This window comes from Quercus suber, unplaced genomic scaffold, assembly GCF_002906115.3.
Source record: "Quercus suber isolate HL8 unplaced genomic scaffold, Cork oak 2.0 scaffold_189, whole genome shotgun sequence".
In the NCBI taxonomy this organism is placed as follows: Eukaryota; Viridiplantae; Streptophyta; class Magnoliopsida; order Fagales; family Fagaceae; genus Quercus; species Quercus suber.
Genome location: NW_027069647.1, coordinates 958,942 through 983,880, shown reverse-complemented (window position 1 = coordinate 983,880; position 24,939 = coordinate 958,942). Strand labels below are relative to the sequence as shown.

The 24,939-nt window shown below is 36.2% G+C and overlaps 3 protein-coding genes across 3 annotated transcripts; all 3 read left to right on the top strand.

The window, feature by feature from the left end:
- The first annotated feature begins 2,548 nt into the window (after positions 1–2,548).
- Positions 2,549–2,875, top strand: LOC136069790 (uncharacterized). The gene has a single exon (XM_065778739.1). It carries the CDS (start codon positions 2,549–2,551, stop codon positions 2,873–2,875), a length of 327 nt encoding a protein of 108 aa, XP_065634811.1.
- Positions 2,876–2,917: 42 nt separating this feature from the next.
- Positions 2,918–3,331, top strand: LOC136069789 (uncharacterized). The gene has a single exon (XM_065778738.1). It carries the CDS (start codon positions 2,918–2,920, stop codon positions 3,329–3,331), a length of 414 nt encoding a protein of 137 aa, XP_065634810.1.
- Positions 3,332–15,379: 12,048 nt separating this feature from the next.
- LOC111985038 (uncharacterized) lies at positions 15,380–19,470 on the top strand. Its single transcript, XM_024016655.2, has 5 exons — positions 15,380–15,897; positions 16,697–17,060; positions 18,155–18,225; positions 18,859–18,957; positions 19,066–19,470. The coding sequence occupies exons 1-5, from the start codon at positions 15,655–15,657 to the stop codon at positions 19,174–19,176; spliced, it is 888 nt and encodes a 295-aa protein (XP_023872423.1). The 5' UTR covers positions 15,380–15,654; the 3' UTR covers positions 19,177–19,470.
- Positions 19,471–24,939: the final 5,469 nt, after the last annotated feature.

The following is a 24,939-nucleotide window of genomic DNA, read 5'->3' as shown; positions in this document are numbered from 1 at the left end:
GATAAAGTTATTTTATTATTATCTAAAATAATGGTAACATGAATATTCAGAAATTATCATATAGTCCATGAGATGCATAATATGTGATTTATGTGAAAAGTCACAGAAAATATAAATCACAGGTTCTTTGTAAACTCATAATTTTAGTTCGTTGTTGGTGATGAAATTGGACATTTTATCTGCGAAGACTATAACATATCAACTAAGATGATTTGTCTTGATCATGAAAGTGGAGATTTCTAGTTGACATGTTGATATGTTTTAAGAGTTAAGACATATTGAACTAGACCGCTGTAAGATTTATTATCTTCCTAATGACTGTCAAATAAATAATAAATCTCACCACTTATATTTATATGAACTCTTAATCTTGATAGAATAATGGACATGATCATGAAGTGTAAGTTACTTTGATATATCAAGAGTGAGATCTAAAATAACGGTCAAAACCTCGGTATGTTGGGCAGCCACATTTAGTGTTGATGGAACATATATTCTCAAGATGGAATTCATAATCTTTTAACAGAGATACAAAATATTCACTTGAGATAAGTTTAATGAGTTTGTTATTCAGAATGTTAGGCCTAACTATTTTAGTAAATAGTTACTAAAGTATATATTTATGAAATTAGATTTCATAAATATATGATGAATAACTTAAAGGATTAAATCGGGTACTCAATGATTAAGATATAGTAATTTACAAAGTGGCAGTCTACATTCTTGATTTTGTATTTCTACGAATATTTTATGAAGGGGTTGCATGTACAATAAAGTCTTGGGATATAATTTATTAATAAGGTATAGAGTGCAATTACATTTATATAGTGGTATTAAATATAATTAATAGCAACTTTGAACTTGCTAAGAGTTGACAGAAAAGCTCAAGGCCCATTGGAGCTAGTGTCTTATTTGTTCCCTTTTGGTCCCACTCTAAGCCACATACTAAAGCCCAATTGGAAATGCCCAAAAGGCTAGCTCAATTAGATAATCAATTATTAGGAGAGAAATATACAGAATTTTGAAAAAAACAACAAGTTACATGAATTTGTATATATGTGAGTGTTGGACACTCTTTCATTCTCTCTTGAACATACACATATAAGTTATTGAGAGACCACACTTCTAGAGTATCAAGTGGAATTGGAGTGAAGATTAAAAGTGTTCCCAAGTGTTTCAAATCTTTGGTTTTAAATCTCACTACATCAAGGTACACTCTCTTATTCTTATATTTTGAAACTTACATGGCACATGTTATCAATTGTGAATAAAGTAGATCTGTTAATTTTTCCGTTGTGTACACTCTCATATTTCCATCAAATGGTATCAGAGCGGTCTTCAATTTCCAATTTGTATAACATGTTTTATGAGTTTTGGAATTAGAGATAATAGTTTCATGATATTAGAAGATTATATATGTATTTAATTTTCTACACGGTTGTTGAAACTATGGTTTGATGAAAACTGATATTGGTGTTATGATGTTGTTTAAATTTGAATTTAAGTATGTTAAATTGAACTTTAAGGCTATAGGATCAATGGAATTCAGTTTTGATATTAAATTCTATTTATCATGTTCATATGGTGATTGTTTATTCATGAAAACCATTGAAAATTGTTCAGATTTTCCCTTAAAAAACTGAAAACACGGGTTTTTCACGAGTAACTTTCTCGCGAAATTACTTGCGAAAAATGCCTCTGAAGCATAAAACTTTTCGCGGGTAAGCTTTACTCACGAAACAGTCGTGAGACAGTCGTGAAAGTTTCTGTTTGAATTTTGTGTTTTTATTATTTCATTTTCGCGAGAAGAGCTTACTCGCGAGATACTCGCGAAAATGCCACTGAAGGGAATTTTGAATTTTTTCTTAGTGTTTTCAAATGTATAAAGTGCAAGGTTGTGTGTGTTTAGTTTACACGTGTTTACAAAATAAAAACCTTTAATTTAAAACATCTAGTGGGAGAGAGATACAAGGGTTGGATCTCACAGCCTCCATTGTTAGTTCATAGTAGTGTGAAATATGTACTTTGTCTTTACTTCGAGCTTAGCATTCCATGCAGAGAGTATTTATTTCATGGTATTACAGGATTGAATTTCTTGGTTTATAGTAGTTTGATCAAACATCTTGTCTTAGCCTCGAGCTTTGCATTCCATGTGGAGGGTATTTTGTATCATGATACTACAAAATAAGCCTGTTAAGGGGATGAAATGTGGCTACACATGATTCTAAACAATGGTATACACTAAACTAAATATTATAGTATCTTTTATGCTGAGTTCTTACTATAATTATTTAGAGGTCAAATGTATAACGACATATTATTAGTACTTGATAAGAGTTATCATGATAACACTAGTAATAAGAATAATTCTCAATCAATCATAGTATTTTTTATTCACTCTCTGCTGAGGGATATTGAATATGAGATTGGGTTGTCATTGCATATATTATATTATGGTTTTATTAAGGTTCCATACTGTATGTTTATATGCTAAATTGATAATGTCTAGTATACATTATATTCATGTTTATTATTTTCAGATTTGAACATGGCATCATTTAGCCCATTTGTTATTATTCTTAATCAAAATAAACTGGCTGGGTCAAACTATGTTGACTGGAAAAGAAATTTGGACATTGTTCTTACAGCTGAAGAGTACAAATATGTGCTCACTCAACCATGTCCTAACTTTCCTTCATTAGATGCTCCTCTTGAGGAAAAACAGCGATATGATCGTTGGCAGAAATCTAATGAGATGGCCAAGTGCTACATCCTAACATCTATCTCTAATGTTTTACAGAATCAAATGCAGGATGTAGAACTAGTTTCGGACATTATGCTAAGTCTGAAGGAGATGTTTAATAAGCAAGGCTGATTTGCAAGGTAAGAAACCATGAGACAAATTTATAATACGAAAATGTCTGAAGGCAGTTCAGTGAGAGAACATTGTCTTACAATGATCTCTAATTTTAATACATTGGAGGTTTTAGGTGCTGATATAAATGGAGAATCCCAAGTGGATATGATACTCCAGTCACTACCAGAATCATTCAAGGAATTCAGACTCAATTATAACATGAACAAAAAGATTTATTCTTTGTCTAAATTAATGAATGAATTGATAGTGGGGGAAGGCATTCTTGGTACTTCTAGTGTTGATGCTAATATGGCTGAAGTTTCTACTTCTCAACCTATGTCAAAAGGTAAGAGTAAGAAGAAGAAGAAGAAGGACTTCACCAAGCAAGATGGTAAACAAATTACCTTAGGAGTTACTGACAAAGGAAAGAAGATCAAAGGAAAGTGTTTCCATTGTGGTGAGAAAGGACATTAGAAGAGGAATTGTCCAAAATTCAAGGCTGCCAATAATAAGGGTATGAAAAGTTCATTCTTCCTTGAAATATGTTTAGTACAAAATATCACGGATTCTTGGTGTGTGGATTCAGGTTGTACTAATCATATCTACAATTCTTTGTAGGGGTTCCAGGAGACCAGAAAGCTTAAAGAAGGGGAATTGTTTCTTACTATGACTGATGGGAGCAGAATTTCGGTTGTAGCTGTTGGAATGTTTAATTTATGCTTTGAGTCTAGGGTTTTAATATTGGAAAACTGTCTATATGTACTTAATGTTCGTAGGAATTTAATTTCTGCAACTTATTTAGGTAAACATAGATATTGTGTTATCCTTAAAGACAATGTTGTAATAAAAAAGAGTAAAGTGTTTATCTGTTTTAGCAATATTGTGGATGGTCTTTATATTTTAACTCCTGATAAGCATGAATTATATAATTTTGAATTAGACAATGATAAGTGCATTAGCTGTGGTTTTCCTCGATCTTGGAAATAGGGTCTCCACAATTTGATTGTTGAGTGAGTAATATTGTAGGACCTGTTGGACCTATAGCTCTCTAGTGATTGAAATACATCCGATTTTCAAAATGCTCTCTACTGAAAGCTCTCGCTCTCTCATGCTCTCAATGGAAGAGCAAAAGGAACTTTCACGTAGCAACAAAAAGGTGAAGAATGTTGGCCATGTAGGTTTTCAAGAAGGAATGGACACATCTTCCTCGTCACCAAGACGTAGTAGTGGCTATTGGAATCAGTCCATAACCTTTAAGGATAGACTCATGGGTGAGGTCCCAGGCTTTTAGTTTGAGGACCTCATGGAGGATGATATTGAATCGGATGACGAGGTGGAAGCTTTCTGAGAAGGCCTGGTGGCAATAAAATTTTCTAAGGACCTCAAGAATGAGATTCGTAGCCCTTGGACTCGTTCTCTCATTGTGAAGGTCTATGGTAGGTCTATGGGTTTTAATTTCATCCACAATAAACTCCTAGCTATGTGGAAGCCCGCCGGGAGACTTGACTGCGTAGGATTAGGACATGGATTTTTTCTCACTCGACTGTTGCTCAAGGAGGACTACGAGAATATCCTTAGGAAGGGACCATGGTTTATTGAAGGGAACTTTTTATCCATTAGACTGTGGGAGCCAAATTTCCATCCGGCGACAGCTAATGTATCCTCAGTGGCAGTATGGATTAGACTGAATGAGTTACCTATTAAGTATTACAATGCGAAAACTCTGCATCAGATTGGTAAGTCGATTGGCAATGTTCTCAAAGTAGACACGCATAAAGCCACTGAAACCAAAGGAAAGTTTACTAGACTTTGTATGCAGATAGACATCAATAAACCTTTGGTCACGACCATATTGATAGGGAAATTTGAACAACCCGTCTGCTATGAGGGTATTCAAAAACTCTGTTTTGGGTGTGGTAGAGTGGGGCATCAGAAGAACCTTTGCCCGTACACTATCCGGCATGACTCACCAGTTGAAAAATCGGAGATGACGCATGAAGGGAGCGTGCCTTCCTCTCCATGGGTGTGGTAGAGTGGGGCATCAGAAGAACCTTTGCTCGTACACTATCCGGCATGACTCACCAGTTGAAAAATCGGAGATGACGCATGAAGGGAGCGTTCCTTCCTCTCCATACGAGATGCATGTACCTGACAAAACCAAGAAAGGACAAGGGAACAACGAGAGTGTGAATGAGGAGGCCTCAGAAAGTACGTACGGCCTTTGGGTTGTGGTGGCTCGTAAGCACAATGGGACAAGGAAACAGGCAGTTGGTGGGTACCATATGGGTCAGGTGCATGACCAGCCATGGAGTGGTCCTGTGTCGAATGGGAGTGGGACTACAAATGACGTGGGTAAGGTACAACCCAGTCTTAACGCTGAGCTTGGTAAGGAAGTGAAGCGTAGACTCTCGGCCACTAGAGATTTAAATGGGCCACTGTTAGCTAGTTCTTTGCAGCGGATAGGGAAGATGGCAATTTCGTGGGCTTAGAAGGATGTTGTGGATAGCTTAGATAGTGTGGGTATGGGAAAGTATATGGGCTGGACTGGGCTTGGGATAGAGAATCAAGTGCCCAAGCCCAACCAGATTGCGCCTAACCGAAATGACTCGGTTAAAGGGAAAAAAGAACATGCACGTGCTAGGGCACTCAAAATCAACTCCCCTTATACTCTGAGAGAAACTGAAGAAAAAATTCACTTACTGAATCAACACTCTCAAGGCCGATCTGCTTAAAACGGTAATGGCAACCAGCAGCCACGGACTTCATCAGACTTCCATTTCACAGTCGCGACATGCGTGGAAGTGGGCCTTAAGGTTGAAGAGAGAGATCGCTGATCTGAATCTGGTTTGAAGCAGGGGCGGTCTGGTATTGGTGTCTCTAGCATGGGTTTCATTGATTTTGATACCATGCAAAATGATCCCATCGGTGTTCTTAGCCGAGTTGAAGATGCGGGTACTATCTCCGAGCACCATAAACCAATTGGGGTTCAGACCCATAACCAAGGTTGTTTAGGTCTTCTAATTGATTATACCGGGCAATCTTCAAGTGGTTGTGTAGGAGATGGAATGAGGGGTGATGCAAGAATTGTTGAAGCAGAAAGGATGGATTTTGAGGGAGAAGGTGAAGGTTCTTCTAGCCTTTGAGTTTTGCTCCCTCCCCTAGTCCATATTTAATCATGAATATTATTGTCTGGAATTGTCGAGGGGCGTTGTAGTCTTCCTTTCAAAAACATGTTGGCGAGTTGGTTTGGAATCACAATCCAGCGGTGTTGGTAATTATGGAGACCCGTGTTGGGGGTGACAGGGCAAAAGGGATCATTGATAGATTGTCGTTTGATGGCTTAGTGCATACAGACACCATTGGGTATGTGGGTGGACTCTAGATGCTATGGGATTCAGAAAGGGTGGATGTCACTCCCTTGGCTAATACTGAGCAAGAAATTCATGCTACAGTTAAGGTACTAAATGCTAACTCTAGCTAGCTTTTTACTACTGTGTATGCTAGTCCTAGAAATGATGAAAGACTTATTTTATGGAATAATCTCATTAAACTGCTGAGTTACATAATCTACCATGGGTAGTGGCGGGTGATTTTAATGAACCTTTGTCGGGGGAAGAGCAGTGAGTGTCAATAGATTGCTATTATTTAAGGAATTTTTAGATAAATGCAATATGATTGATATTGATTTTTCGGGTCCCTGCTTTACGTGGATCAATAGAAGAGAAATTCAAGCACTAATACAAGAAAGAATAGATAGGGCTTTTGTTAACCCCAGCTGGTGTTTATTGTACTCGAAAGCTCGGGTGGTGCATCTTACCAGATGCCATTCTGATCATTGCCCTATTCTTTTAGAGATGCAACTGATAATTAATATGGGGAGAAAGAGGTCTTTTAGATTTCAGACCTGCTGGTTGTCCGAACCATCTTTCCCTTCTATTGTGTCAAAAGTGTGGAGCGATTATCCTGCTTTAAGAGAGGCAATTAACAGTTTTACCCAGGCAACAATTAGGTGGAATGCCTCTCATTTTGGCAATATCTTTACTAGAAAAAAGAACATTATGGCTAGGATCAATGGGATTCAATGGGCACTATCTGTGAGACCTTCTGCTTTCCTTGTAAACTTAGAGAATGAGCTCCTACATGAGCTAGATAGAGTGTCGAGCCAAGAAGAAGAGCTTTGGGCTTTAAAGTCCCGTGTTAACTGGATGATCCAAGGTGACCATAACACTACTTTTTACCATATGTCCACACTTGTTCGAAGGAAAAGGAATCAGATCTTAGCTATCAAGGATTCTATGGGAGAGTGGATTCATGAGGAGAGTGCTACAAAGGAGGTTGCTAGAAGCGGTTTCAATGATATTTATACCTCTTCCTTTGTTTCGGGCACCCGAGGTGCTCCTGGTATATCCCAATGGCAGGCTAGCTTAACGAATGAGGAGAGGGAGAGTATTGGTGGGATTGCATCGGAGGAAGAGATAAAATTTGCCCTATGGTCTCTAAAAGCTTTCAAAGCCCCAGGGCTAGATGGGCTGCATGCTGGTTTTTTCCATAGATTTTGGTTGGTTATGGGTAACTCAGTGATGGAGGTAGTAAAGAAGGTGTTTGCGGAAAAGGCTGTTCCGGAATACTTGAATAGAACCCTTATTGCTTTAATTCCAAAGATACAAAGCCTTAAGACATTGAATAACTATAGGCCCATTAGTTTGTGTAACACTTTATAAGATTATTACAAAGATTATTGTTGCTAGACTTGGACCTTTCTTGGACAAACTTATTTCTCCCCTCCAAACAGCTTTTGTCCCGAGAAGGAAAGGCATTGATAATGTGGTTATAGTGTAGGAAATCATTCACACACTCAGTAGAAAGAGAGGAAAGGTGGGGTACATGGCCATTAAGATTGACCTTAAAAAGGCTTATGACAAACTTGAGTGGAGTTTCATAAGAGACATGCTCATTAGGGCAAATTTGCCAGCTGATTTGATTGACATTATTATGAGTTGCATATCCACAGTTTCAACCTCTATTTTATTTAATAGAGAAGCACTTGACCCGATCTATCCATCGAGAGGCATAAGGCAGGGAGACCCTCTATCTTCATATCTATTCATTCTTTGCATGGAATTTCTAAGACAACTTATTGAAGAGAAATGTAATGCTAAAACTTGGCAGCCTGTGAAGGCATCGTGTGGCGGGCTAGCTTTTTCACATCTATTTTTTGCAGATGATTTGGTCTTATATGCCAAAGCTGACGACATCAATTGCTCGGCTGTGATGGATGTCTTGGATGCCTTCTGCAATGCTTCGGGTCAATCAATGAGTACCGCCAAGTCTAGAGTTTATTTCTCACCAAATGTGGATAGGGACTCAAGGGAGTCATTCTGTGATATCCTTGGTTTTGCCTCAACTCTGTCTCTTGGCAAGTACCTTGGAATTCCTATTGAGCACCCTAGTTCTTCTCCTGAAGATTTTAATTATATTCTTGATAGGGTGAAAAACAAGCTAGCGGCTTGGAAAGCTAACTTGCTCTTATTGGCTGGTCGGGCAATCCTTATTCAAGCATCTTCGGCAACTATTCTAGCATATGTCATGCAGTGCACATACATTCCGAATAAAATCCTAGAGGGAGTTGATTGGGTGAATAGAAATTTTCTTTGGGGGTTGACGGAGTCGTCCAAGAAAATTCATTGGGTTGGGTGGCAAAAGGTAATAAAACCGAAGGAGGAAGGCGGCCTTGGCTTGCAATCTGCTAAAGGTAGAAACACTGCCTTATTGGCCAAGCTTAATTGAAGATTGAATGTTGAAAAAGAAGCCTTATGGGCCCGAGTTTTAAGGCAAAAGTACTGCAACTAGAGGAGGATCAGTTCAGCCAACGTGGATAAGCTTCCTTGTTCGCAAATTTGGAAATTAGTTAAGAAAGGGAAGGGTACTTTCAATGAGGGTAGCATGTGGACGATTGGAAGGGATAGTAATCTCCGATTTTGGTGGGATAACTGGACGGGTAAAGGGCCTCTCTGCTGTATGATACAAGGTCCATTAACCCGAGGAGCAGATCAATGGAAGGTCTGTGAGATACTGTCAGATTTTAGTTGGGATTGGGGGCAGATTCCTTTCGATCTCCCTTTCAAGGTCAAGTCCATAATCCAAGCCGTCCCCATTCCTTTTATGAGTAGAGGGCAGGATAAGCTAGCTTGGTCAGGCAACCCGAAGGGTACTTTTGACCTCAAAAGTGCCTACTCTATTGCAACGGTTGAGGAAGCTACTCCTCCTGTAAATTTTGGGTGGATTTGGAAGCTTGAAACGCTGCCTAAGATCAAAACTTTCCTATGGAGATGCCAGCATAACAGCATAGGTGTAATGAGTTGCCTTGATAGGAGAGGGATGGAAATTGATGAGTTATGCCCAATCTACCATAGAGAACCCGAATAAATCATTCATGCTATTAGAGATTGTGCTTGGGTCAAGGGAGTTTGGGTGCAGTTAGGTGTGAGCATTTCTAATTAGGAATTTTGGATGAGTAATCTCCAAGATTGGATCAACCTTAATGGGAAAGTCATGTGTAGCCGTGCCCAAGGAAAACCTCCTTGGAAAATTACCTTTTCATTTGCTGTGTGGTGCATATGGATAAACTAGAATATGGCTGTTTTTAAGGGGAAAACGGTGAGCCAAAATTTGTCAAAGGAAATTATGAACCAAGTCTTTGAATTTATATACTGTGTTCACTTTCTAAGGAGCCTGAATCGGAAAATCAATAGGAGTCTTCGATGGGAAAGGCCTCCACTGGGTTGGAAGAAACTTAATGCTGATGGATCTTGGCTGGGAAGGGCGAATAGAGCTGGTTGTGGCGGCATAGTAAGGGATGATCAGGGGGAGTGGATTGGGGGTTTTACTAGACATATTGGTTTTACAAATAACTTCATAGCAGAGTTATGGGGGCTATGAGAAGGTCTTCTTATTTGCTGCAATTTAAACATTGAAGACCTTGTTGTTGAATTGGATGCTCAAGCCATGGTGGAAATCTTGAAGAATAATGCTTATGTAAATAACGTTATCTCTCCCATATTGGATGATTGCAGGCACTTGGCAGTACACTTCTAGTGAATTCAATTTAAACATTGTTATCATCAAGCCAACCGGTGTGCAGATTTGCTTGCTAGAATGGGTGCTGTTCAGGATAGTGATTTTATTTCATTTGTAAGTCCTCATGTGGACATTTGCAATGCTTTTGAGGATGATTTGAATGGTGTATTTTTTAATAGGATGTGCACTGATCCTCTTGTAATTTCTTAGCTGTTTAATGAAATTGTTTGTTTACCAAAAAAAAAAAAGAATTAGATAATGACTCTCATGTGAAATCATTAAAGAGAAAATTTCCTTCTACTAGTGATGCATATCTTTGGCATTTATGTTTTGGTCATATTAATCCAAATAGGATTCAAAGACTGATCAAAGATGGACTTTTAAAGCCATTAGATTTTGATGATTTTCCGGTTTGTGAATCTTGTTTGGAAGGTAAAATGAACAAACGACCTTTTAATGCAAAAGGTAGAAGAGCCCACGATTTGCTAGAACTAGTACATTCAGATGTATGTGGTCCTATGTCAATCCAAGGAAGAGGTGACTATGAGTATTTCATTACTTTTACTGATGATTACTCTAGATTTGGTTATGTGTACCTAATGAAATGGAAGTCCGAAACCTTTAAAAAGTTCAAAGAGTTTAGGGTTAAAGTTGAGAATCAATTGGGTAAACGCATAAAAACCATTCGATCTGATCATGGTGGCGAATACCTTCTTGGGGATTTTAAGGATTACTTAACTAAAAATGGAATTGTATCTCAATTGACTGCACCTGGAACTGCACAACAAAATGGTGTAGCAGAAAGAAGGAATATGACTATTTTAGATATGGTTAGGTCCATGTTGAGTTATTCGACTCTATCAATTTCCTTTTGGGGATATGCTTTAAATACTGCAATGTATCTTTTGAATTTAGTACCTTTGAAGTCTGTTTCTAAAATACCTGTAGAGTTGTGGAATGGGCGTAAGCCTAGTATGAGACATCTCCATATTTGGAGTTATCCAGCATATGTGTTGAAAGGAAAGTTTGACAAGTTACAGTCTAAAACAGGAGTAGTTTTCTTTGTAGGGTATCCAAAAGGAACTGTTGGAGGTTTATTTTATAGTCATAAAGATAATAAAATGTTTGTTAGTACAAATGCCAAATTCTTGGAAAATGACTATATGAATGATTATAATCCTAGAAGTAGAGTTGTTTTGATTGAAATGAATGAACCTGTAAATGAACAACCAATGAATAAAATTAGGGATGATATGATTGTATCGGACACACCACAAGATACTACTCAAGAGATGTCTAGTACACAGGTGCCTCGTCATAGTGGGAGGATTGTTAGGCCACTTATAAGATTTATAGGTCTGGGAGAAACTTATGAAGCTATCTCAGAAGAGGCCGAAACTGATCATTACACTTATGAAGAAGCAATAAATGATATAGATGCACGTCATTAGGTCAAAGCTATGAAATCTGAATTTGATTCTATGTATTCCAATCAAGTTTGGGATCTTGTAAAGGCGCTTAACGACATTAAACATGTTGGTTGTAAATGGGTTTACAAGAGAAAGAGAGGGATAGATGGAAAGGTTGAAACCTTTAAAGTAAGGCTAGTGGTGAAAGGGTATACAAAAAAAGAAGGTATTAATTATGAAGAAACCTTTTCACCAGTAGCAATACTTAAATCTATCAGAATTTTCTTATCCATTGCTGCTTATTATGATTATGAGATTTAGCAAATGGATGTCAAGACTACATTTCTTAATGGCAATCTTGAAGAGGAAATCTATATGATGAATGGAAGGTTTCATAGCAAAGAACCAAGAGCATATGGTATGCAAGTTAAAAAGGTCTATTTATGGACTTAAGCAAGCATCTAGGTCATGGAACATTAGATTTGATCAAGCAATCAAGTCATTTGGTTTTGAACAAAATCTTGATAAATCATGTGTATACAAAAGACATTGAGATAAAGTAGGAATGTTCCTAGTGCTTTATGTTGATGATATTCTACTCATTGGGAATGATGTAGGGGTAATGTCATCAGTAAAGGTTTGGTTGTCAAGCCAATTTGATATGTAGGACTTGAGTGAGGCTAACTTTATTCTAGGGATCAAGCTTTGACGAGATCGCAAGAATAAGATGTTAGGCTTATCACAAGCTGGATATATAGATAAGGTTCTAAAACAATTTAGCATGCAAAACTTCAAGAAAGGATTACTTCCTTTCAGACATAGAGTTCCTCTATTTGATGACCAAAAGCCTAAGACTCACGAGGAAGAAAATATGATGAGACAAATCCCTTATGCTTATGCAGTAGGAAGTCTCATGTATGCCATGCTTTATACTAGACTAGATATTTGTTATTCAGTTGGCATGGTTAGCTAATATCAATCAAATCCAGAACCAAAACATTGGCAAGCAGTAAAACATATTCTCAAATATCTACGGAGAACAAGAGATTATATGCTTGTTTACCATAGTGAGGATTTGATTCCCATTGGTTATACAGATTCAGATTTTCAATCGGATCTAGATTTTAGAAAATCCATTTTAGGATGTGTTTTCACCTTGGGAGGTGGAGTCATAAGTTGGAGAAGTGTTAAACAATCTTGTATTGCAGACTCCACCATAGAAGTTGAAGACGTTGCTGCTTGTGAAGCAGCAAAGGAAGCTGTTTAGCTTAAGAAATTCCTTTCTGATCTTGGTGTTGTAAGAATGGAGTAAGTTCTCATCACATTGTTTTGTGACAATAGTGGAGCGATTGCACAATCTAAAGATCCAAGAAATCATAAGAAAGGAAAGCACATTAAGAGAAAGTACCACATCATTCGAGACATTATTGTTCGTGAAAATGTAGTGGAAGTAAAGATTGAAAGTGCAAATAATCTATTAGATCCCTTTACCAAAGCCTTGTCTCAAGGATTTTCGAGTCATATTTGGAGGGAATGAGAGTTAGATTAGTGCACAGTAATTTTTAGGGCAAGTGGGAGATTGTTAGGATTAGCGCCCTTAAATCCTATTGTATGATGTTATGTATGATATTAAGTATGACATTATGTGAGGCATTATGTATGACTTAATATTGTGGTTGATAAAATTGTTTTGTTATTATCTAAAATAATGGTAACATGAATATTCAGACATTATCATATAGTCTATGAGATGCATAATATGTGATTTATGTGAAAAATCACAGAAGATATAAATCACAGGTTCTTTGTAAATTCAGAATTTTAGTTCGAAGTCGGTAATGAAATTGGGCGTTTCATCTGCGAAAACTATAACATATCAACTAAGATGATTTGTCTTGATAATGGAAGTGGAGACTTCTAGTTGACGTGTTGATATGTTTTAAGAATTAAGACATATTGAACTAGACCGCTATGAGATTTATTATTTTCCTAACGACTGTCAAATGAATAATAAATCTTACGACTTATATTTACATGAACTCTTAATCCTGAGAGAATAATGGATATGATCATGAAGTGTAGGTTGGTTTGATATATCAAGAGTGAGATTTAAAATAATAGTCAAAATCTCAGTATGTTAGGCAGCCACATTTAATGTTGATGGAATATATATTCTCAAGATGGAATTCATAGTCTCTTAACAGAGATACTAAATATTCCCCTGAGATAAGTTTAATGAGTTTGTTATTTAGAATGTTAGACCTAACTATTTTAGTAAATAGTTACTAAAGTATATATTTATGAAATTTGATTTCATAAATATATGATGAATAACTTAAAGGATTAAACTGGGTATTCAAGGATTAAGATGTAGTAATTTACAAAGTGACAGTCTACATTCTTGACTTTGTATTTGTACGAATATTTTATGAAGGGGTTGCATGTACAATAAAGTCTTAGGATATAATTTATTAATAAGGCGTAGAGTAAAATTATATTTATTTAGTAGTATTAAATATAATTAATGGTAACTTTGGACTTGTTAAGAGTTGACAGAAAAACCTAAGGCCCATTGGAGCTAGTGTATTATTTGTTCCCTTTTGGTCCCACTCCAAGCCACATACTAAAGCGCAATTGGAAAGGTTCAAAAGGCTAGCTCAATTAGATAATCAGTTATTAGGAGAGAAACATACAGAATTTTGAAAAAAAACAACAAGTTACATGAATTGGTATGTATGTGAATGTTGGACACTCTTTCATTCTCTCTTGAACATACACATATAACTGATTGAGAGACCACACTTCTGGGGCATCAGGTGGAATTGGAGTGAAGATTAAAAGTGTTCACAAGTGCTTCAAATCTTTGGTTTTGAATCTCACTACATCAAGGTACACTCTCTTGTTCTTATATTCTGAAACTTACATGGCACATGTTATTAATTGCGAATAAAGTAGATTCGTTAATTTTTCCGCTACATACACTCTCATATTTCCATCAAGGTGGGGTAGGGTGCCTAACACCTTCCCATTCCCATACTTAAACTCTGGATATGTGCTCTGGTAAAAGATCAGTCCTTCCATGAATGATGCTATATTTATGGTTCTTAGACTTAAACTAGGTGGTAACTCCATTTACATCCTCCGCCATGGTCTACTCTGGGCTAGTGCGTACTTCTGGAAGGAGAGAGACCCGTCGTAGGTGCTTGCGCCCAAAAAGCCAAAGTAAAAAAAATTGTTCATGAACAGGCCCGTGAGCTATAAGGCTTGATACAAAACAATTTAAGCAAAAACTCATTTATAAATTTATATGTGTTTGCTAAATAAACTTATTATACCTATCTTAATAATGACATAGAACTTAGTTACATTTTTAAAAAAATTAAGTGGATCACGTATGATCCTTTACCATCAATCATATAATGTAAAGTTATGAAACATGTTAGTCTTTTTCCATTTATTATAGTTACAAACATATACTTTTCTAATTTTTCATCATTTAATGTGAATGTAAAAATTATATTTTGAACAATTGTTGAAACTATAGACAATTAGGGATAAATGAATGGATTTAATTATGTAAAATTTAAATTTGAATAATGGCTAATTATAAGTGGGGCTAGAAGCATGATAAAATGAATATACTATTTTTTTTTTTACTTGATTTTAGAGATTTATGCTTTTAATAATATAATTTTCTTAAATCTTAAGCTCAAAAGTTTGACCTGAGCTCGAGTTTGAGCTTGATATTAAACTTGAACTTGAGTTTGACTTGACTAACTAATAAACCAACCCAAGCTAAGTCTAAGCTTTTTGACTTTTTCACAAGCTCAAGCTCAAATATAATTTTAGAATTGTCATGAGCTCAACCTAAACTTAAGTTTTTAACTTTTACGAATGAGCTAAATTTAAACATGCACTGCTTGACTCGTTTATAGCCTACTGACGCTCTTAGCCTCTTATTTAGCAAACGTGTCGTTTACTAAACTTACAAAAGATATTTGTGAAGGATTTCTGTCGCTTACAATCTGCAAGGTGAGAGTTGGAAACAAAGAGACTTTTCTAAAAACACAAATCGTACTCAAAGTGTACAAAAACCTTTGAAACTCGCTCCCACAGACATACAGACTATCATCCTGAATAGCGAGTACCATATTTTTTGGGGTTTTCTCTACACGACCAACAGACTTTAGCGGCAACACTGTTGATTTCTAAACAAAGAAATGGAACATATGTAGAATATGGAATAATAATTATACGTTATAAAATACCGAAATTAGCAAGAAAGGCGTTGTGATTTGGGAGCTTCAGGATATGGCGTCACGAGTGTTATCATGTGCAACAGCACCTATGGTGTCACGAGTGTTATCTGATTCTAGTAGGATGACTTGTTACCCTTCACTACAACTACTACTGTCTTCAACTTCAACAGTAACAGTAGCTAAGCTAAGGCTTCGAAATGGATCGATAAAGTGCAAGGCTCTTGGAGAGAGCTCTCAGACTTTTTATCAGGGAATCTACGGCCCTTGGACCGTTGATTCCTCCGACGTCCGAGAGGTACACGATTTTTTTTTTTTAATTTTTTTTAATCTTATTTATCTATTACAGTATTCTTTTTTAGTATGTGTATGACCACGTGTCTCTGTGCCTACGCACTACGCAGGCTGTTCCATCATCTATATTAAGATTGTTTGTCATTCGAGTGAAGTATTTTGTGGGATATCTGAAATGGGTTTCTTCATTTGGTTCCTATTCCCTTTGTTTTTTTCTCGTTACTTTTAATGATTATGCTGTAAAGGGTGTTAATCATTAAGGTGAAAATATTTTATAGGAGATCTAAAATGGGTTTCTTGTCATTACTTTTGATGATTGTGCTGTAACTGTAACTAAGAGTCTAAGAGTTTGTTGCATCTTTACATGGTAATGAGGCTGAGATGCCTGTATCTATGGTAAAACAAAGTAATTTGAGCTCTAGGAACCTTAACAAACAGAGGAATTCACGTGATTTTATTTTTAGAGTTTGGATATTAAACAATTAGGATTAAACAAGAAAAGTATGAGAATTTATAGAATTCAATTTCTATAAGGTTTTACAAGATTGTCTTCATTTATGATCTCCTTTAGCCTTTTTATACATAATGGTAAAGGGGCTTACAAGATCAAATTGCTTAGAACTACAAGTGTGTTTATCTGTAAGTTAATATAAAGATTAGAAACACAAGGTTCATGTCATGTAAGTCAAAAACTTAGTCATTAGTAGATAAGAAATGTAATAATGGTCTGAATCTGGATAATGATATCAGGCCATAGGGCTTTATATTTGAGTATCTTGGTGATAATTTGCTTGCCTTGGCAGGTTGTTTTATACAGATCAGGATTGGTGACTGCTGCTGCATCGTTTGTAGTTGCTGCATCATCTGCTTTTTTACCTGACAACTCTTTGTTAAGTGATATAATTAAGCAAAATCTTGATCTATTTTATACAATTGGAGCTGGTGGGTTGGGCTTGTCATTATTTTTGATCCACATCTATGTTACTGAGATTAAGCGCACTCTTCAAGCACTATGGGCACTCGGTGTTGTTGGATCTTTGGCAACCTACACAAGCCTCGCTCAACCAGCTGGTGACAACTTAATACAATATGTTATCGATAACCCATTAGCCGTCTGGTTTATTGGTCCTCTCTTTGCATCACTGACAGGACTTGTCTTCAAAGAAGGTAATATTGCAGTCAGTTTGTGATTTTAGCATATTTTCTGATTTAATTTGTTATGTTTTAAGTTAAAGAAGCCTTAACACAAAACTGCAACCTGCCTTCCACTCTTTGTAATCATTTCTTATGTGAAATCGGTCAGGTATTAACTCAATTTGCTTTCAACTGATGCTTTAATTTTAATCCTCCATATTATATAATTAAAGTATAATATCAAATTCCATGCCCTTAGGAAAGTCCAGGTTCCTTTTTGAAATGGTTAAAGCAAAAAGGGCAGAGTTTGGGCTTAGTGTTTCCTTCAGTTGTTTGGAAAGGAAAAAACCATTATCAACATAAAATAGTTTACTTTTTGACATAACCCCTGTTTCTTTGCAACACTTGAATCACCATGGCATCATGTTTTTTAAATTCAACCGTGAAATTCATCATTAGAGTCTCTTGATTATGTTCTCCATCATGCCAAAAAAATAAAAATCATTTTATTTGCTTGAATTGGTTACAACCATTTTTCTTTTGTTCTTTGTGTCATTTTAGTGTTTGACAACTTACTAATATGAAGAAGGATTAAGATGAAGGGAGGTAGGAGTCTGTGTGTTTACTTATTTGCTTGTTGAAATTAAAATTAATAAGGTGTCATAATGTTTGTTCATCTTATTTATCACAGATTATCCTTTCAGTGATAAACAGGTAGTATAGGATCAACATGTAGTAAAATATTCATAATTTGATGTCAAAGTGAAGTGGTACTTTTATTTTTGTTTTTCCTTTTTTATTATTATTTATTTTTGCCAAGAAAATCAGGATATTGTTTCCTTTCAACATTTTTCAGGTTTCTTGGACCCCCCCCCCAAAAAAAAAAAAAAATTGTTCTAAGAAAATTCAACCTCCCTTATTCTGTCAACAATGTCAGGACTTTTTTCTGTCAAAAAACAATGTCAGGACCAATGGTTTAGCCATGAAATTAATTGTGAGAATGCAAGTTTGTATTGCGGTATACTTTTTTTTTTTTTTTTCATAATTTTTATGGCTTTTGAAGTTATATATAATATGGAAGAATTAAATGGTATCCCCTGACTGTTTTAGACATACTCTCCAAACAGGCCTCTGTTATGGAAAGCTGGAAGCTGGAATCCTCACATTTATCATACCTACATTTCTTCTTGGGCACCTGGTATTCTTCTTGCAATTTATTCATAGTAGTTCTTTTAGCAAGATGATGGCAACACACATATATACAATTATTATTCAAAGAATTGACCAGTTTTTCAATGGGACTATGCAACCATGCTGGTATCTCATTTGTAAATAAATGATCGCTGTTACTTCATGTATATGTGCAAAACGAGTTTGGCTTTTTGCTTTATACGAATTCCCCAAGTTTACATACTTCCATGTTTGTCTTGTCTGCTTTATTTGTTTATTCTTTTTCCATGTGGAAAATAGCTTGATAAAGGGCACTGTTATGATTCTCTCTCTGTCTCTCCCCCATTTTGGTATTGAGATCATCTAGGGGGACATTTGGTAAGAGATTTCTAGTAACGTTGTTTATATTTTTTGAAAATACGTCTGGGTGAAAAAGTGTGTGAAAATACGTGTAATGTTGTTTAAACACTGAAAACTATTGTTTAAACAACGGTAACAAACGGGCCCCTAATTTCTGAAGTTCTTAAATTCCTATAAACTTATGCCATGGTTAAGTTGAGGATTTTGTAGTACCCTTTATTAATGATCAGTGGATTTCTTATCCAAACTTTTAAGTTCTGCTTTCTTTAGACCTCTAATGGGTTGCACTTGAAATTCACAGACCGGTTTGATGGATGATGGAGTAAAGCTTACTCTGCTGGGTTCATGGATGGCCCTTTTTGTGATATTTGCCGGAAGGAAGTTTACTCAGCCAATTAAGGTAAACTATTAAATGACCTAAATTTGTCGGTAATGACTTTCTGTTTGGTTATATATACTGTTTTTAACAATAACATCCATCGCTTTCCGGTACACTCCTGCTTTCAAGGATGATATTGGTGACAAATCTGTTTTCATGTTCAATTCTCTTCCGGAAGATGAGAAGAAGGCATTGCTAGAGAAACTTGAGCAAAAAAAATTCGATCAGAATCTTGAGTAGGAAGAGATCTGAGCCAAAAATTGCACCTTAATTTTTAGACAAGATGTTGCAAGAAGTGGACTGAAGAGTGATTTTGAGGTAGGTAATTTTAAGAAATTTCTGTGGTTGTAGCATGTAATATTCTTTTACTAACTATGAATAAATTGGGGATAAGGCTGCCTACCAATCACCTCTCCCATACCCCGCAAAAATGGGAGCTTTGTGCATTGGGTATGACCTTATATGCTGTAGAGCTTCTCAATTATTGGTGCCTATGTGGTAAGGTTAACATGTTTATAGTTTCAACTTTCAACACTTTACAGTCCCAGGGAATCCACCAAGTCTATTTTATGAGATACAATATTGCTTTTAGCTTCCTTGATTTTCTTGGAGGGAATAAATCAACAGATTTCATTACCAAAACTACTAAACAAACACACAGCAAAGCTGCAAAATATAAGCAAGTCAAGAGCAAATCCAGCTCAACAAAAGCAACACCACTCTACACAAACAGCAACCAATCTAAATCCCAAAAGGCTACACACCCCATCAGCCTAATCACAACACAAAGCTATAATTACAAAACCAAACTCAACCAGTAAGAACTGATGATGGATTTCCCCATCTGCAACACAGGGCCTTGTTCAGTATGGAATTCATAAAATCCCCTATAAACTCCACTCTGGAGATCACTTCCCATTAATTGCTTTGACAATTGACTCCTCAGACTTCAGCAAACCCACATGAACCCTAGCATTAGGTTGAGTCCAAATATTATACATTGTGGCATGTCAAGCTAACTTGCAAATGAGAGCTCTAAATCCAGCACCCTTCAAATCCTGCAACTCCACTCCTCTAAACACGTCTTTGGATTACTAAGCAGCAACGCACCACTTCCTTCCAAATTGGACCAGTGAAAGAGCACCAAAGTAGAGATGATCTTGACTTCCTGAGACCATACCACAGAATAGATACAAAGAACTGCCATTATATTTATACCCCCCCCCTATAATTACAATGTGGAATTCCTCGAAGGGCTCTTACACCAATTAATCAAGATCCTAGCTATTTCACCTATCCCATAGGTTAAATTAAATCATCTTCAAGAGGAAATACAATAATAACGGCCAAAGAATGACCCATTGTCAAGAATTCCAGTCTCGACACCTTCAGTAAATCTAGGTCTAAATGTGTATGTACTTCATCAACCATCCACCTTGTGATTTTATTAAGACTCAACCTCCAATAATAGGAAAAAAAATCAATGAAACCTCCATTGGCTGTTTCGTTATTCCACACAATTTAATCACTCCGATGTATACTCCGAGACTTTCAGATGGTGGTATTGGAAGCTGGCAAATAGCCTAAGACTAGTGTTCTTAAGACTTGGTAATGTCATCGCTGCCCAGACTAATAGCCCATCTGATGGGTCTTAGCTGTGTTGAGTTGTAGCAAGTTTATGGGCCTTTTTTTTTTTTTAATAAGTGGGCCTTTGTTTTCTCTACACATCAAAGCCCAACTGGACATCATTTAAGCTTGGACTTCAAAATAATGCAATAAAATCAAGGTGGACCAAAATGAACTTTGAGAACCAAACGAGATAGAAATGTATTGGATGGACTACGTTGAGTATAGTAACAATAAATGTTATTTTTTAGTTTTTTAATATTATATAAATATAAATGTCCATTCATATTTTATATAAGATTAGCTCAAAAATGCAAAAAATACACACAACTTTCCTTTGTCATTTACCTATTTCATTGTAACTTTTTATTTTTTGGGATAACTAAAACTAAAGAAGATTTTATTTTGACATAACACAGAATAGATACAAAGATCTGCCATAATATTTATACCCCACAGTCCAAATAGCCTAACTCTTGTAGTCAATTTTCTTTTAAAGATCTACCACACAATGAAAGCATGTCTCAGTATAGCTAGTGAAACAAAACAAATTTACACCATGGAACGTCGGATTTTATATTTGAATGGCATTACATGTTTCTGCAGCAGTAAACTTCTCTGTTCTGGACAAGACCCACAGAAGCTGGTCTTGATCGCCAATTTTCATGAAACACAATACTTTTTTTCCCTACAACTGATTCGATCATATAGGCTTTTGCCAATTCCAAGCTCCATTTTTCAAAACACTTTTCACCTTAGCCTCCAGTGAACTGGTAGCATGATAGATTGGCTTGTACCCATATCTATCATTCAAGATGCCATATGCATGGTTGCCAACCATCATACCACAAAAACGCTTGTGATCCTTTTCCAATGGCAAACTTAATTAATATAATACCTGGCCTCATTCCTGAGCTTAAGAGTCTCCTCCAGCCCCAGGAGCTATCATGGGATACTTCGATACATCGAAAAGTCTAGCTTATGAGATTGCACCAAAGCCACCCAGATTCATCGATCAAACATTTGCAAATAGATTACAAATATGCTTAAGGCAAGTCACCTTATTCCAAATTTCTATTCCTATCCAATCCACCCTCCTTGAGCATCCACATTAGTGGAGTAATAAATTTAGTAATATGGTTTCATAAAAAGCTATTTTATCTGTAGGGTTAGAATTTGTGGCCCAAGTCCAAAACAATAAATTTCTTGAGCGTGGATGATAGAGCTAGGTTGGTTATGGAATTAACAACGATTGGTTATAATCTCAAAGTATAAACCAGCAGAAAAATACATGTAAAAATGAAATGAATGGAAGTTCGAAGAGGTTTATGATAAATTGAGTAGTGATTACAATTCTTAGAGCTACAGTGAAGTCTCTCTTTCTCTTTCTCTCGTCTATTTTTCCGCTCCCTTTTTATCAGGAGCCCTTCTTCTTTATATAGCATCATTCTCCATCATTCCCATCGTCCACTTGTTCTTTATCTGGGTACCTACTTGAGTGTATGTCATGTTATGTATCTTCTTCAGCTTTTGGTGAGTGGCAGTAACTGAAGTTACACTGTTCAGGGGTCTTCTCCACATAAATGCGGTCAAAAAAATTGCTGCAATGCATTTAATAAGGTGGTAGCAGCTTTTCCTTTAGATATTTCTTCGTTCTTATCGTCTTTTGACATACTCAGAGCTTATCTTTATCATTGGGGTTGCTAGGAAGATCATTTGGACCTTCCACACGTTTGATTAATCAAGAATATTCGTATCTGAGGAGTAAGACCTCTTCGGACCGCTGTTGACCTCTTCGGATTGTACTCCTCCTTCGTTTCTAGGTATCCTTCTTCCAGATAGACTCCATCTCAACCGATTCCTTCTCTTCGGACACACAGTAATCCTTAAACAGGGCCCTAGGCCCACTATGTAAGATTGAGCTTTTTCCCCCCACATTATCTATTTTACATACTTACTTCACACAATATTTCACATCAGTGGTCTTATTTTAGCTTTTAAAACAATAAAATAATATAAACAAACACAATAAAATATTTTTTTATTACATATGAGCTATAATGTGAACATGTGAATGAGCTACACTGAATAATAATATAAAGAAATGTGAAAACATGAATAATAATACAAAGCAGTGTGAACATATGAATAAAATAAATTTTTTTTTTTTTAACATATGCTATGCACTATAATTGTGGAGCCAAATTATTTGGTTTTGGCTCCATCAATGTAGACATAGTTTTATATTTGGTGATGCTAAAAATGTGCTAAAAATAGCAATATGACTTTTTAGCACCACCCCTAGCACCACCAATTATAATGTTTACACATTCCTATGCCACCTTAACACAAGCTAAAACTTTATAGGAATCTCTCCGTAATAATTTAAAAACGATTTCCTCAACAGTTCTTATAACATGCTTAGGAAAAATAAAGACACCAGCCAAAAATCTTGATTACTATGCAGAACTGATTGAAGCTACTGTAACCTCCCAGAAAATTAAATGTGCTTAGCAGTCTAAGAGCTCACCCTCGTTGTGAACCTCTCAATTAGAGTTTTACAATCTCTATAGCTCACCCTACCGAGTCCAAATCTTCTGTCTCATCAATTGTGCTCCACTTCATGCTCCACCAATAAAATTTGGACAACTAGTCTCTCTCATTAAAGTCAGAGTTATCTCATTTAAGTCAGAGTTATCTCATTTAATGAGAGAGGCTAGTCGTCCAAATTTTATTGGTGGAGCATGAAGTGGAGCACAATTGATGAGACAGAGGATTTGGACTCCACCCTACCAAGTATCAGAGACACATCAAGGTACCTCATAGGGAGATTACCCTCCTTATATTACAGTGCTTCTAAAATCTGCTCATTAAGGCCTGTTGATAAACCTGCACAAAAGTCCTCACTTTTCTGCTCATTAGATTCCAGGCCAAATATCAACTTGAACTCATCCAATGCTTTTCTAATCAAAATTTGACAGGAGGTAGATCAGAAGCAATGAATATAATAAGATCACCAGCAAACCACAAATTGATAAGCTTTAACTGTGCACACTTTGGATGGTACATTGGTGCTTAAATTTCTAAGAAGGTCTCTCTTCTTTAGCAACTAAGTTGAAACCTCCATGGCTGATACAACAAATAAGGGGACGAGGGATCCCCTCTTTAAGCCCTTTTCCCCCTCCAAAAAAGCCTGCTAGTCCCCAATAATAGCCACAGAAAACTCTGGTGATGTGTTACATTCCCTCACCCAACCAACAAACTTTGGAGGAAAACCCACAGCACAAAGACATTGAAGAATAAAGGCCATTCTACTGAATCAGTAGCCTTTCTAAACTTTACCTTTGTGGTACACCTACATCTGAACCACCTCCACTCATAGTCTCACACCCACCTACTGCCTACCCTTCTCCCTCTATCATCTTCTTTGCCTACAAAATTTGTGTTTAGGACTATTGCATACTGTTCATTTTATTTATGTTTTTTTTCAGTTGGCATTCAATAGAATATCTGTTGAATCTAATGTTGTATGAAGAAAATGTATGGGGTTCAGACAGTGGTGACGCCACGTTGGTCTCAGGGTGTTCCCAGGAACACCCTGAACTAAAAAAAAAAAATTATATATAATAATTAATTTTTTTTTTATTTGTTTATCCTTAAAAAAAATTTAGGAACACCCTTAAATTAAAATTAGGAACACCCTAAAACTAACCTCCAACAAGATCTTGATTTTGGTTGGACGGGAGCTTGACTCTCGTAGTCTCGTTCGTTGTGAAGAAGAAAGATTGAGAGAGATAGAGTCGTTCGTTGTGAAGGTGGAGGAAAGAAAAATCTGAGTCTCTGACAAGGAGCAAGTGAAGTGAGTTTTGATATTTATTTTGGGGAAGAACACCTAAGTGTTGGGAAGTGGGGTATTAGATTTAAAAATAATATATATATATATATATATATATTAAATAAGCTTTTTCTCTTGGGATGAGTTATTGGGCTCCGTTAACCAAAAAAGAGTTATTGGGCTCCTATTTTTTAAATTATAAACTACATTGCATTGCATATTTTATATATTATATTATTATTATTATTATATTTTGGTTAAGAAAAGGTTCCTCGTCTTGCCATTGTGCTTGACGGCGCCACCCATCAGCCTCAAGCCTCCCTGCTCCCTCATCCTCAAAGTATTTCATCTTTGTCTTAGTCTTTTTCTATTCATCTCAGTCTCTCAATCTCTCTTTCTCTCTGTTTTAGTCTCTTTCTCTTCATCTCAGTCTCTCTTTATGAGTAATATTTATTTTGTTTTTGGCTTTATGCCTTTATCCGGTGTTGGTTTTTTTTTTTTTTTTTTTTTTTTTTTTTTTTTTTTTTTTTTTTTTTTTTTTT

Coding starts and splice junctions, on each gene's coding strand:
- LOC136069790 (XM_065778739.1), top strand. CDS start 2,549: ATGGCATCATTTAGCCCATTTGTTATTATTCTTAATCAAAATAAACTG.
- LOC111985038 (XM_024016655.2), top strand. CDS start 15,655: ATGGCGTCACGAGTGTTATCATGTGCAACAGCACCTATGGTGTCACGA. Junction 15,898..16,696: donor ATTCCTCCGACGTCCGAGAG/GTACACGATTTT, acceptor TTGCCTTGGCAG/GTTGTTTTATACAGATCAGG. Junction 18,226..18,858: donor CATTTCTTCTTGGGCACCTG/GTATTCTTCTTG, acceptor TGAAATTCACAG/ACCGGTTTGATGGATGATGG.
- LOC136069789 (XM_065778738.1), top strand. CDS start 2,918: ATGTCTGAAGGCAGTTCAGTGAGAGAACATTGTCTTACAATGATCTCT.